The sequence below is a fragment of the Aegilops tauschii genome, chromosome 1 (genome assembly GCF_002575655.3).
Source record: "Aegilops tauschii subsp. strangulata cultivar AL8/78 chromosome 1, Aet v6.0, whole genome shotgun sequence".
In the NCBI taxonomy this organism is placed as follows: Eukaryota; Viridiplantae; Streptophyta; class Magnoliopsida; order Poales; family Poaceae; genus Aegilops; species Aegilops tauschii.
In genome coordinates this window covers 220,212,298-220,227,040 of record NC_053035.3, presented here as the reverse complement: position 1 = coordinate 220,227,040, position 14,743 = coordinate 220,212,298, and the positions used below count along the sequence as shown (strand labels likewise).

The window sequence follows — 14,743 nt, the reverse complement described above, 5'->3', positions numbered from 1 at the left end:
TCCAAGTCTCCCAGGTACCTGTTGATGAAGCGCCATGTACGCGTCAAATAGGATGCATTGGACTCGCACTCACTGTAACACGCTAGTGAGCTGGCGCATTTCAGTGCGAAAATTCTACCATTCTTAAGAAATTGCTCCTCACTACTCCCTATTCTCGCAACATGCACACAAATCCACGTCAACGATGTGCCACCTCATTGTTCAGTTTCCAAAAGCACCCAATCATTTAAAAAAAACCTGCTTTTTCCCTCGCCCGCAGCCGCTCATCCCGCGTCCCGCAAGCCCTCCCGCAGGACAAGGATGGCAATTTTATCCATGGACATGGATATCCATGGATATCCGGCCCGAATGGATAGGGTTTGGATATGCCTTTCTGTCTATGGGCAGCGCCCAAACCCGACCCAATTGCTCGTGGGTAGGGCATGGATATAATCTTGTACCCGTGGGTATATCTAAATCCGACCCGATAGTATGACTTAATGGGCAAAAATCGACTATCCCTACCCCACAGTTACATGTCGCAGTGCAATTTTACACTTTGTTATCCAAAACATGCAAAAGAAATTACACAATCCCCGTCATAACTTTTATTAGTTGACATTCAATACCCTCTGTAACATACCCCAACGCCCTTCCCTTATTTTTACCTCCTTGTTAACTGACTCGTCATTTTCATCTGTTAGAAAAATACTAAATGATCTTATGTTGTTAGTGGAGGTTGATTTACCATAAGTGAAGCCTAGCATGCCCTTAAGTGAAGAATGGAAGAGCTTATGTTAACATTGTGTTATGTCTTATTTATATGTCTAGAGAGGACCCAATGGATATCCAGTGGGTATGAATATCCATCGGGTTTGGACATAGACACAAATTTTCACCCGTGGATTTTTTCATGGGTGGGCAAAGACTGTCTTCATGGATATGGATATGGATATGATATTGTTCAACCCGATCCAAACCCGACTCATTACCATCCTTACGCAGGATCGGATCCCACCCACCTCCAGCCCAGAGCCGGGCCAGCCCACCCCCCGGGGCGTTTGCAAGCCCTTCCTCTAATTAACTACGACATTAGGGCCATGATCGAGCAACTTCCACATGAAAAGTTCATCACAGTAGCAGACACCCTTTGGGCCATTTGGTGGGCGCGACGGAAGCTAATACATGAAGGAATAAATCAAAGCCCTCTGTCCACATATATGTTCATCACACATTTCATCTCAGAGCTTGAACAGGAGAAGAACAAAGTTCAGGACCATGTGATCAGACAAAAGACTGCAGTACCGAGAAGATGGATTCCGGCTACGCCGGGCTGCGCCAAGATCAATGTGGACGCCGCGGTTTCTCGAGGAGTTGGAGCAGTCGCGGCTGTGTGCAGGAACAATAACGGAAACTATCTTGGATCTTCGGCGTTCGGCGTTCGAGGTCTGATAGAGCCGTCTACTCTAGAGGCTATTGCATGCAGAGAAGGTTTATCTCTGGCTGAAGATTTGGGGCTACAGAATATGGTGATCGCGTCGGACTGTCAAGAAGTAGTGAAGCACATCAAGGAAAAATCAGGTGGAAACTATGATGGAGTGGTGAAGGAGATAACTTCGTGGCAATCTTTGTTTAGTTCATGCTGTTTTAAGTTTGAATCAAGAGTCTCAAATTTTGAGCCTCACAAATTAGCTAGACATGCTGTAAAGTTGGTTCATGGCCGACATACTTGGCTGGGGCTACCACATGACATTTCTGTAATACCGGTAGCAATACCAACTAATGAATAAAGCTTAGCTTTTTTGCTAAAGAAAAAACTACGACATTAGGGTTACCCCTTCCGCTTCCCCTTCCACTCCCTTTCCGAACAAATTCTGCTTCCGCTGTTCCATCTTCTTGGCTCGCCTATCTCCCGTGCTCGCCAATCCACGCCAAATCGGCTGCCGACCGTCAACGACCATGGCTGCACAAGCAGACGAGGAGACGGACTGATGTTGTTGCCGATGTGATCTTCCTGTTATTCAACGCGGTGTGCCTCCTAGGCAGGACGTCAACGCCGGTTGCCAAACTGCAGCCCTTTGAAGGAGAGGAAGGGGTCTCTGCCAACACTAGATGTCGTCCGCCTCTTGGGAAAGCCGTGGAGGAAGAATGTTGTCTGCCGCCGCCGACCATGACCTCCGAGATGCACCGTTGGAGATCAGGAAGGACGCCTTCAGTTCAGGCTATTTCTTCCTCACCTTCTTTCTTTGATTCATATCTTTGTTTTTTTCAGTGTGTGACTGCATGTGTAACTTCTCGCAGTTGCATTCAGAGTTCAGAAGATGGGTTCTGCGAGGTGCAAGTAGCAGCCTCGAATATGAAGAGGTATGTATCTTTTATTTACTGAATTATTCTGCACATAATTCTACCTCTGTTTTTTCAGTGTGACACTGCAAGTATTCCTTCTCACAGTTGCATTCAGACCATGGGTTCTACGAGGCACAAGTAGCATCGATGAATATGAAGAGGTATGTATCTTTTATTTACTGAATTATTCTGCACATAATCCTGACAACTTAATAGACTACTTCACGATGTTTTGAGCATGCCGCCATACACTGCAATTTGTCGATTTAGATGCTTATCCTTCAGCTCTGTCAGTACTACTCTTTGGTTTACTAAAACAATAACACAAAACCCATTATATCCGCTAAGTATAGCACCCACACTACCTTTATAGTTTGATAGTCCGGGTATGTCAATCTTGAATGAATCAGGCCTACATCTTTCTGATGATGCTGTTAAACGGATTGTGGATCAGGTACACATCCAGATCAAATGTTGCTGCGCAAGAAGCATTAAAGCTATCCATATGTTTATGCTAAAATTACATTCCAACAGACATTCAAGGAGGCAGACTTGAACAATATTGGGAGGATAGATCCTAACGAATGGAAACGTTCGGAAGTAAAAATATAGCCTTGCTGAAGAACATGACTCTCCCATACCTAGAATTAGTACCTCTATATTTTTCAGCTTTAGTAAAAAATGCTTGAGAACATGACTCCTGAGTCTTGAGTCTTGACTGACATCTCAACACGTGATGCAGGGTCATAACCATGTTATTCACTCTCAACCTGCGCTACAAAATTATTGGTATATGCAATTGGTGGTAAGAATTATCACTGTTATTCAAAAAGCAAAATATTCTGAATATGATTAGCTACGCACCTAAAATTTGATTCGACAAGCACCTCTTTGCGTTTGAATTTAGGTTTATTTTCATATGCTCCTCGAGTCCAAGCATGACAATCAAATTGTCCTAATCAACCTCTGTTCTTTGAATAAATTAAAAATAAACTTAACATCTTATGCCTATAAATAATAAATAGGTAGAAATGCTTGTTGTTTAGAAGAAGAAAATCATCAGTTTGTGCACTATCGATACATTATTTGTGTTTATTTCTCTGCACTATACATATGCTGCCAAATTAGTTATCTGCAGGATACACATCGGCTTCTTTATTTTTTTTCCCTTTTTTGCGAATTAATCTCCTCTTTTTTGCTAGGTTCCGCTCCTGCTGCAAAGAAGCTAGACGTCCGGCCTGGCAAAAGTAGTTTCCCGATGATGCGTAAGAGTCTTGCTGCTCGCATTGGCACAGAAGCTCCCATATCTGAATTTTATTTTTGCTAGAGTTATCAGATGCACATTCTATTAGTCTCCATAATTATTTAGAGAGCACAAGCTTATTTTTGCACTGATTTCTCATATGCACCTTCTGTTAGTATGCGTACTTATTTAGAGAGCATGGGAATGTGATTCTGATGGCTTCTATTTGTTACATATTATAGTCGACAATTGTGATACCATATATGTCCTGGATGGCAAACTTATTTTCAGATTTGGTCAGAGCCCACCTGTTCCAAGTGCTGGGCGATTTTCCTTTGATGGCAAGGATCTAAGATGATCCGGTGGTTCTTGCTGCATAGTATTGTTGCTGGTCCCATTAATAGACAAGTATCCGACGGGACAATTCCCTGCGGGTAGCTCAAATGGGGCTGCTGGCACCCATACACGCATAAAACAGTCATGTGTGCCTTCGTTGTTCAATCATTTGACTACATACATGTACATTTTGTTTCATCCATTGTTTAGCTTTATAATTCAAGCGAGCAAATATATCATTTTTTCACCGTATAATCATGGATGAATTGATTGGCTATGTTCACTTTGTTTCTCCTACATATAGGAGCATAAGTGGTTTTAAGCATGCTACCGGTTGCCTGGCACTTGGTGAGGGTCTGAGGGACATATGTGATATTATTCTTTCATGTAACCTCTATGTAGACTGCTACTCAATTGATTTTTATAAAATGTTACGCAGCAATGCGCGGAGAATCATCTAGTTTTACAGAGTTTTAGGACTGTTTTCATACTAATCTTCTCTCCCTTTGATTTCCAGTGGGGGTGGACCCCTCACTTTAATTCCATCCAATCAAAACCAGCCATCGATTCCGTAAAAACCAGTCCGTGGTTGGCTAGCTACTAGGCCTTAGTGAAATAGTGTAGCGTGAATAATTTAGGAACAAAACTGTGGTCGTGCTTTAGAAAAATGTGATTTCTTTTCTAAAATAAATGTGAACAAAATTTGAATGTTTACAGATTTTAAAAAACATCACAAATTATAAAAAAGTTCATGAATTTTTTTTAAAAAGCATTGAATTTGAAAAAAGTTCATCAAATTTGAAAAAAAATCATCAATTCTAAAGGAAAGTTCATTGATTTTGATTTTTTCATCAAATTTGAAAAATAGTTTATCAAATTCAGAAAAAGTTCATTGAATTTGAAAAAAAAGTTTGTCTTATTTGAAAAGTTCATTGATTTTAAAAAAAAGATCACCTTATCATAAAAAAAACCTTTGATTTTTGAAAAAAAAATCCATCAAATTTGGACAATGTTTATATATATATTATTAAAATCAGCAATCAATCGCCTGGACTCCAACTTCATCTTTTTGAAAATTTCAAACAGAAAACAAAAACATAAATGGGCCAACCCAGAGCCAAGGCGGGGTGTGCGCCGGTTTACAGAATTAACTGCAACCAGGGGACCGTTCCTTGCTGCAGGCCGAATTGGGAGCTCATCCGTCCCAAATATGGCGGGCAATCTTGGACGGTGGTGACATCTTGGCTCAAGGGCTCATACGCAGAATTACAGATGGAGAAACCACGAGTATATGGCATCACAACTGGATCCCAAGGGATAGCTTCAAACGCCCGATCACCTCTCTTCTACCGAACCCTCCTGACAGAGTGGCAGAACTCATTGAAGTTTCATCAGCGAGCTGGAACGAGGGCCTGGTTCGGGCAGTATTCACTCACTTTGACGCAAAAGCTATTCTCAAAATCCCGCTGTGTACGCGAAGAGTAGCTGACTTTTGGGCATGGCATGAGGAAACCCAAGGAGGTTTCTCTGTGAGATCGGCTTATCGCATGATACTTCGCACGAAGCATAGTAGAGAGGCATGGCTGAACGAGGAGGGGGGAACATCTTATGAACACAGCAAAACTAGCAAGTGGGCTATGATATGGCATCTTAAAGTTCCCTCAGAGCTCAAAATGTTTGTGTGGAGGTTAGCCCGACAATCTATGCTGACGGGAACAGTTCTGAAACACCACCACATGGCGACAAAGGATACATGCTTGTTCTGCGGATCAGTTGATACTTGGAAGCACGCACTAATTTCATGCCCGATGGCGGCGAGTGTTTGGGCCTTGGCACCCGATGAACTGGTGGAACATATGCTTGATCGAGCAGAGGATACCCCAAAGGAGTGGCTGTTTGCTTTGCATGAAACATTAAACCAGGATGTGTTTGATCGCCTAGTGGTTACCTTATGGACACTTTGGAGAGTAAGGAGGAAAGCCATTTACAAGGATATTTTTCAATCTCCTCACTCCGTTAACAACTTCATATCGAGCTATTTGGGCGAGCTGCGGATCATTAGCGCAAAAACAACAATGCAGTCTGCACCTACGGTATTGAGACCTACGAGATGGATGGCACCGACGACTGGCAACGCCAAAATTAATGTTGATGCAGCTGTTTCCAGGCAAGGCTATGGATCAATTGGCGTGATTTGCAGGGATCAAGACGGATCTTTCTTGGGAGCCTCGTCCCTTTGCTTTCCAAACATTGTGGACCCTCCGACTCTTGAAGCCCTAGCTATCAGAGAATCTCTTGCATTGGCAGATGATCTATACCTCAGACGAATTCAAGTTGCGTCGGATTGCAAACTGGTGGTTCAAAGTTTACAGAAGGATAATTTGGCAAGCTATGGTGCAATTGTACATGAAATACTAGATCACTCTTTAGCTTTTGAGTTTTGCAATTTTAGTCATGAGTTTAGGAACTCTAATTATGAAGCTCATAACATAGCGAAGCATGCTTTATCTCTCGGTGGTGGCCGCCATGTTTGGTTAGGACACCCCGGGAATTTACCATCCGTCCATGTAAATATTGTGACGAATTAATAAAGTTTCGCGATGTTGTCTCAAAAAAACCGCAACCAGCGGAACGCAGCTCCTATATAGCGCGTAGGTCGCTGCGAAGCGACGTATCCGCATTGCTGTTTCAATGAGCCGGCCCATTTCGGGGTTTCACCCCCAACTGGTTTTGGGAAGGTTCTATCACCTTCGCTGAACCGGGTTTTTCTGGTTTTCTTTCTTTTTTTCCTTTTCTTTTTTCTTCCCTTTTTCTGCATTTCTGTTTTCTTTTTTATTCTTTTTTTATTTTGCGAAAATCTTTTAATGTTCTGTTCTTCTTCTTTTCCTCCTTTCCTATTTCTTCTTTTTCGGCCAGTTTTCAAATTTACAAACATTTTTTCTCAAATTATCAACATTATTCAAAAGTGGAACATTTTCCAAATTGCCGATTTTTTTTGAATTGATGAACAATTTTTAGAAACTCGTGAACATTTTTGGAAAAAGTGAGCAACTTTTCAAAATCATGAACATTTTTTCTTAATCCTAGACATTTTTTAAATTCATGACCATTTTTCTGAATCATTAACATTTTTCATATTCACGAAGATTCCTAGAAATTATGTATATTTTCTGGAAAATGTGAACTTTTTTTGAAATTTTCTGAATTTGATGAAGATTTCTTTCTTTTCCTTTTTCTATTTTCTATTTTATTCTTTTTTAATTAGCGAAATCTTTTAATGTTCTGTTTTTCTTTTTTCCAACTTTCCTATTTCTTCTTTTTTGGCCATGTTCCAAATTTGCGAACATTTTTTCTCAAATTGTGTACATTTTTTAAACTGTCAAACATTTTTTTACAAATCCGCGAATATTTCTTTTTGAATTGTGGAAATGTCATGGGAAATTCGTGAACATTTTGGAAAAAGTGAACATCTTTTCAAAATCATGAACATTTCTGGAAATCATGAACATTTTTTTTTGAAAACCTAGACATTTTTTTAATTCGTGAACATTTTTCTGAATCATGAAATTTTTTCATATTCACAACCATAATCAATCCGTTGCTATTGCTATCTATCGCCATACCCACAAGAGGGTAATTTATCCAACTCCCCGTGCGAAAGCAAGTCCCGCGTCAGCAGTGATTTGAGTTGTTCCTTGAGAGCAGGCTTATGGCATTCCAGGTAAACATAACAATATAAGTACTCGATTGAACCAATTGTTTTTTCATTTCCCAGTAGGTCACCTTGGGCCAGCTGCTGACAATTCCTAGAAATTATGTATATTTTCTGGAAAACCTGATTTTTTTTTGAAATTTTCTGAATTTAGTGACCATGTTTCAAAATTCTCTAACATTCTTTAATATTGTGAATATTTTCCTAGAAATTCATGAACACTTTTTAAATTGTTAAAAAAATGAATAGCCGACATTATTTTTGAAATTGTGAACAGTTTTTTGAATCCGTGAGCCTTTATCATTTCCTGAACAATTTTGAAATCACAAACAATTCAACAATTTAGCAACTTTTTTTCGTATCCCAAATTATTTAAAAAAATAAAAAGATGAAAACAAAAAAGACAAGGTGCTCCACGCCCCGCACATGGGCCGGCCCATGAGTGCGCGCGGTGGGAGGGGGAGGGTGCGCGCTCCGGTGGCTGCCGGCGCGTACGGCGCCATTTGGGAAGTCCCCCAGCGGAAGCCGGGAGCTCCTGTTCAACGCCTGCGTGCGTCAAACAGACGAGCTTTCGCACAGCGTACTTTCTTAATGGACCAGCCCACTCGTTGCCTCATACAGACTAGCTATTAAAAATCCCACAAAAAAGACGCTCGATCTCCAGAACCGACGATGGACAACAACTGCTCTTTTCCATTCGCGCTAGTGAACGTCCGTGATTACTTGGCCGCGCGAACATTTAAGAACTAAATGCGGCGCTAGATTTTGTTTTTTGAAATTTCGACCATTGAATATTCTAAACTATATTTTGAACATTTTTTTAATGCATGATGAACAGATTTTAACTACACATTAAACATTTTGTGAAAAAATATGCTGAACAATATTTAAATAAAACATTGAACATTTTTTGTGCTATACACAGAACAAATTCAAAATATACATTGAACATTTTTATGATCTACGCTGAACAACTTTAACTATACATTGAACATTTTTGTGATATACGCTGAACAATATTTAAATATACGTTAAACATTTTTGTAATATACGCTGACCAATTTTGGAATTGTGAACAAAACTATAAAACATGAACAAAATTTGGGATTTCGAAACATTTTGTTGAAGCAAATACAAAAATAAGAACGAAAAGTGAGAAAATGAAATAAAATAAAAAGGAAAGAAACGAAAACTAAAACACAAAGCAAAAAAGGAAACAAAAGAAAAAAGAAAGAAAACAGGGATTGCCAGTTTGCCGCATGCGCACGTCAAATAGGGATTGCCTCCCCTATAGGGTGCCTTCAGCGCCAGCTTGGCGCCCACGCGCCCCGCGAACTGGGCCGGCCCAGGTCGCCATGTACGCTCGTCCTGCACGCCTTGTTTGTTTTGATCACGGTGCACGTCACCTCGTTCATTTTGATCGCGATCCGGTCCACCGTAGGCCAGTCAACGGTTGACCTTTGGTAAAAAATCCAAAAATAATAATGAACTAAAACTGTTCACGAATTTTCAAAGAAAGTTCACAAACTTCAAAATAGTTCACGAATTAAAAAAAGGTTCATCCTTTTGAAGAAAAGTTCATCAATATTTTTAAATGGTTTATAATTTTTTTTAACAAAGTTCATCAATTTTGAAAAAGGTTCATCGGCTTTCAAAAAAGTACGCAAACTTAAAAAAAGCTTCATCAGATTTGGAAAAAGGTCACTGAATTAAAAATAATAATCATCGATTTTGTAGAAAAGTTGTCGGATTTGAAAAAAGTGCATGAAATTCGATAAACTTGTTTCGTTGAATAAAAAAAAGGAAAAAAAAAGGGGGGAACAAAGGAACCAAAAGGTTGCAGATAACCGCATCGGTGGTATTGGTCTAGTTGGCTATTGTAGCTTAGCTTGCATGAGGATGTCTCGCAGGTTCGAAACCTGGGATTTCCTATTTGGCGCATATGCGCCCGCTTGCGAACCGGAGCCTGAAGCGCTCGCGCGATTCGAACCAGGGACCTCGCGCATGTAGTACCGCGGGTGTAACCAGCAGGCCAACACACCTGATTTGTTTAGAATGAACTTTTAAGTTCTTTTAGCTTTTTCCTTTTTATCTTTTTCTGTTTTACCTTTTTCCTTTTTACCTTTTTCTGTTTTACCTTTTTTTCCTTTTTACCCTTTTCTGTTTTCCTTTTTCGTTTTCTGTTTTTTCCTTTTTGTTCTTCCGAGTTCCATGAACTTTTTTCAAATCGATGAACTTTTTTCAGATTTGTGAACTTTTTTTCACATTCGATGAACTTTTATTCAAATCTGATGAACTTTTTTCGAATCTGATGAACTGTTTTCAAAATCGATGAACTTTTTTTCAAAATTCAATGAACTTTTTTCAAATTTGATGATCTTTTTTCAAAATTTGCTGAACTTTTTTTCAAATTTGATGAACTATTTTCAAAAATCGATGAACTTTTTTTCAAATCTGATGAACTGTTTTCAAAATCAATGAACTTTTTTCAAATTTTGATGAACATTTTTCAATTCTATGTGAATTATTTTTTAAAATTGATGAACTTTTACAAAATCACTGAACTTTTCTTGAATAGGGCAACGTTTTTTGCATGTTCCTGAACTTTTTCCGAAACTAGTAGCCTTGCACGTGCACGCACGTCTCTACAAGACACATCTTATCATTCAGCTGAATAGCACTTTTTAGTTTTTACATACACAATAGAGAGCACAGTATATAGACATATAGTGTGTCACTTACTGTTATTTCAGTTTATCTGTGACCATGGGCACCCCTGGCAGTAAGGAAACACCGCATTGCAGCCACGAACTCATGGCTGACCATTACACCTCCGTAACCATGTCATATTTAGGCTTTGCATGATTCTTTTTCCTCTTTAAAAACATGCTTGAATGGCAATGATCGAGACGCTGTAGTATCATCAACCTTAACATCTGCATTCAGTTTGGTCCAGACCCGACAAGAATACGCATCAGTCGACTTGGCAATCGATGTGAAGATGAAACATAATATATCTATAATCTGCATTAGGTAAAGAGATGATTGAACAAAAAACAAGCAAAGTCAATTTGCCAGACCAAACTTGTGGTGACTGGGAATAATATCACAAAATTAAATACAAAACTCATAAATTGGCGCTAATCATCACGGGCAAAAAAAGTACAAACAATAATATCACTAACAAACTGAAATCGAATTGAATAAATTTTTGGTAATGTGTCTGTTCTAGTTGTGAGGAGAGAAACTCTGGGGTACTTTTATGTTCAAAAGAATCTTTTTAATCATCTAGCATCTTAACCTTGTAGATCAAGCACCCTGATTAGCTCATCTCGCATCAAAAGGAGTAAACCATTATCATCGTCTAGCATGATAGCTGGTAGTTCCAATATATATTTTCTAGTGAACCTTAGCCTGGAAACGATCAACAAATATCAGAATATCCTACTGTAACTAACAACATCAGAATATCGTCCAAACCAACATCTTAACTTCTCAATGATGGAAATAGAAGAGAAACATGGACAAATGCAAGCATGAAGAAACTGGACTACATAATAAAGACCTCAGAGTCAGTAGATTTCATGTACTTACTCCAAATTAGCAACAATGTATGAGCAGAAAAGTAAAAGGGACAACACCAGTAACTTCGAAATTAGTTCCCTATAGTACCTATAAAGAGATGGCTGAAAATCTTAAGAGGTTGTCACAATAAAGATTTTAAATAAAAAAGAAAGCTTGCAACAGCTGCATTAGTATATAATTACAGTGGTCAATTGTTCATCAATAGAACTGTTCTCAGCATGTTCTCATCTCATGGTTCCTTCACGCCAGTATCTTCACCTCTTCACGCTCATTTTGTATTCATGAACCGAAAAAAAAGACCACAAACAGAGTGAGATACCTGACGGAAATAGAGCTATCGATAGGAGAACACAAACTTGCAGAAGTTGACACATTCTAATACATGATAAATCTCCATTACTGAACGAAGAAAAAGTTCATTCGGTTTTTGAACAACTTTTGTCATAGCTCCTCTAACCTAGCAGACTTATTTGACCTAAAATGCAATTCAAACACATGAAACATCATCCAATCTATTCAGAAATTTTAATTTATAACTTATTTTCAAATAAAATGGTATATATAAATATAATTTCAAAGATTGTAGTCATAATATAAAAAGTACACCCCAGTAATTTTTTAAAATACATAATTATATACCGGAAAAATCAGATCATTCCTTTTAGGAAGGTGTCCTTCATGCCCTTCTTCCACCCCGACTTCACGTCAGTCGTCGGGTCCTCCTACACCGGGATCATCTTCCTGCACATAGTCGCCATGAGCAAGTAGCAATCAGTGTTTATCGTAGCACACGAAATCAGTTTATTGTTCTACTGAAGACATGCACCCAAAACTGAAACTTAATAATTCAATGAATGTGCAGGCTATCAATAATAGAACTAAATTGTCACACCGAACCAAAAAGAAAATTGCGTTTCTTAGGTTTAATCTGGACCAGTTAACACAAGCTCCAATATTCAAGAATGTACTGCCTCTTGAATCTTAATCAGCAAATAACAAATTATCACACGTGTACAAGGGAAAGGACACTCACCTACTGAAAGTGTGTGCGGGTGTACAGGCCGGGAGGAAATCGAACCACCATCTCGTTTTTCTCACAAATCCAAAAGTGTATACAAAGTTTAGAACCACACTGATCTGGCTAAAGGAAATGAAGGGTAGCAAAAACTCGACTGCAGGAGCAGAATCCGCCATGCCTGGTACAATAAAAAGGGATCAGAGTGTTCACCTATAGGAGAAAATGCCCCCCACCGCACCTCCTCTGAATCCCAACCAGTACCACACGGGGAAAACACCCAAACAGAACAGGCACCTCCTCTGAATCCCGTGAGGCTGACAGCGACGTTGGTTGGGACGACGTGCCAGTAGCAATGGGGTGCCGGACATCTGTTGGAGGTAGGTGGCGAGGCTCCGTCCATTGGCCGTCCTCGGGGGACCCTTCGGTCGGCCAGCGACGGATCTGGCGACATGGTCTCCCGCATCCATGGAGGCCACCAAGCAGAGGAGGACGGCATCTATGGGCCACTCCCTTGACCTCTCGGCGCACGGCGCCCTCGGGAGTAGGGCCGGCGACCGTAGCAGCCGTCGGCCGATGCATCGCGAAGTTCTCCATCGTGAGCGCACAAGGGCATGGGTCTCCGAGCAGATGTCCTCTGGTCTCTCATCACACGGGTTGTTAGCGCTAATTACGCGTCGTGGGATCGCTTGTTGCTACGCTTGCGGACGTGAGATTGGCAGAGTTTTCGTCCGCCCAAAAAAAATTGCTAAACGCAGTTTTAGATGTGGGGTTAGTGTAATCTTGACCGTTAGGTTAGATAAAATTACGTGATCTGATCGGGAGGCTGTAATCCTTCTGTTTTGTTATATGTAGTCTAGTCTAGGTGCACTTAGCGATAAATATGTTTGCTTGTTTAATAGTAGTATAGATATATGAAGTTTCTTTTTTTTTTAGAAAATCATGTATGAACAGCTACGATAGTTGTTAAAGATTGAGCGATGGATTCTGTCATTTGCAAGTATGTATCCTAGTGGTTAGGCAGTAACTTGTACCTAGTGTAGGTCGCGGGTTCGATCCCATCACGGGTCTGTAATTTTTCGCGCATTTTTCATAACCATTTTGTGTGGTGCCCCTTCGTGGGCCGGCCCACTTGGCGCTATAGCGGGCGCCACTTCTCCCAACCGGCGCTGAAGGCGCTGATTAGGAGCTCCCTCGAAACCTCCTGCTCGCTCAGTCTAAAACAGAAAACGGAAGAGAATAGGGGGCCGGCCCAGCTCGGCGCAGGGGTGTGCTCGCTCAGTCAAGGCTTCGCTGAAGCGAGTCACTCTGTGGGCCGGCCCACGTACGGATTTGTTCGCCGCTATTTCCTTGTTTCTTGCGGAGTTTTCTTTTTTTCTTCTTTTGTTTTTGCTTCCAGTTTTTGACTGCCTTTTCTGGTTTTCTGTTGTTTTGTTCTGGTTTTTATTTTTACTAGTACAAATGCCTGTGCGTTGCATCGGACAAAAAATAAAATGTAACCTGCTCCACGTGCCATTATGCAACATTTTTTAATTTAATTTTTACAAACGTCAGAAATAAGATTACACTGGGTATTACTTTTTGTACGATGAAATTTGGACGTCAGAAATAAGTACATATACACCGATCTTCTAAGACTGCTCGCGTCTAGGAAGCACATTCAAGTATTCTAGTGACCTTTTTCTTCTTGTGGTCAGATTTTGGAAGAGAAGGATCATTCAACACAAGCTTGTTCACTCCCCAATACATGGAAGTAATGACAAGCCCAAAAAGTACCACTATGCCCATCATTCCTTTCAAAGATACTTCCCAACCATCAACTCTTGGACCCATTGTCCTCCGCAAATTTGAGAAATACTCCCTCTGTCCCAAAATATAAGAGTGTCAAAAACGTTCTTATATTATAGGACGGAGAGAGTACTTCACAGTACGCCTAGAAAAGATAAGGGCAATATTTGCCCCAAGCTAAATAGAGGGTAGAATTCTTTTGCTTCATCCACTGTGGTGATCTGAAAAAGATTTAATCAACTCAACTGGAGCACAAAGGGCTATCATTTAATAAGAAAGCTGACCAAATATGAAATAAATACTCAAACTCAAAATTCCGTATGGCAGGAACAATAATGACATGGACAAATAAAGGCATCACAAAGGTACCTCAAGGAATTATAACTGAAAAGTAAGGGTTGCGGTTAGTGACCGGAAGTAGAATATGCTTAACTTGGGACAGAGCATCAATCGCTAAAGCACTTCCAGATTCAGTCACTTCAGCCCTCACTGGTTAGAAAGCAAAGGCAAACAAACATCAAACAGTAGGTCTCAGATCAACCATCCATCATACCTCTTCAAACATAATCAGAAGTAAGGATGTTCTTTGCAAGTTTGATTACAAATCACCACAAATTTCCCTGCTTAGAACAAAGTCAAGCATGGTGAACAATTCACTAACTTCGGTGCAGCAAAGGAAGGCCAATACATTGTCAAAAGCGCAACTACGTTTGGTCAGATACACAATCATTAGAACATC

The 14,743-nt window shown here is 40.2% G+C and overlaps 1 protein-coding gene and 1 long non-coding RNA gene across 8 annotated transcripts; one reads left to right on the top strand and one right to left on the bottom strand.

Moving 5' to 3' along the window:
- The first annotated feature begins 1,783 nt into the window (after positions 1-1,783).
- Positions 1,784-4,159, top strand: LOC109737332 (uncharacterized). Of its 4 annotated transcripts, XM_020296481.4 has the most exons (6): positions 1,786-2,194; positions 2,291-2,343; positions 2,431-2,486; positions 3,068-3,130; positions 3,528-3,590; positions 3,860-4,159. In XM_020296481.4, the coding sequence occupies exons 1-5, from the start codon at positions 2,092-2,094 to the stop codon at positions 3,574-3,576; spliced, it is 324 nt and encodes a 107-aa protein (XP_020152070.1). In that variant the 5' UTR covers positions 1,786-2,091; the 3' UTR covers positions 3,577-3,590; positions 3,860-4,159. The 4 variants fall into 4 exon arrangements, with proteins under 4 accessions (XP_045089953.1, XP_045089951.1, XP_020152070.1 ...); XM_045234018.2 differs by lacking the exon at positions 3,068-3,130 and having other exon boundaries at positions 1,784-2,194; XM_045234012.2 differs by having other exon boundaries at positions 1,788-2,194; positions 2,281-2,343; positions 3,528-4,159.
- A 6,089-nt stretch (positions 4,160-10,248) lies between these two features.
- Positions 10,249-14,352, bottom strand: LOC120975346 (uncharacterized). Of its 4 annotated transcripts, none has more exons than XR_005771132.3 (3): positions 12,430-13,461; positions 12,235-12,294; positions 10,249-11,942 (listed from the first exon to the last, which is right to left on the bottom strand). It is a non-coding gene; the product is annotated as an uncharacterized lncRNA (long non-coding RNA). The 4 variants fall into 4 exon arrangements; XR_005771127.3 differs by having other exon boundaries at positions 12,235-12,397; positions 12,514-13,328; XR_005771129.3 differs by having other exon boundaries at positions 10,249-10,552; positions 10,918-11,942; positions 12,235-13,298.
- Positions 14,353-14,743: the final 391 nt, after the last annotated feature.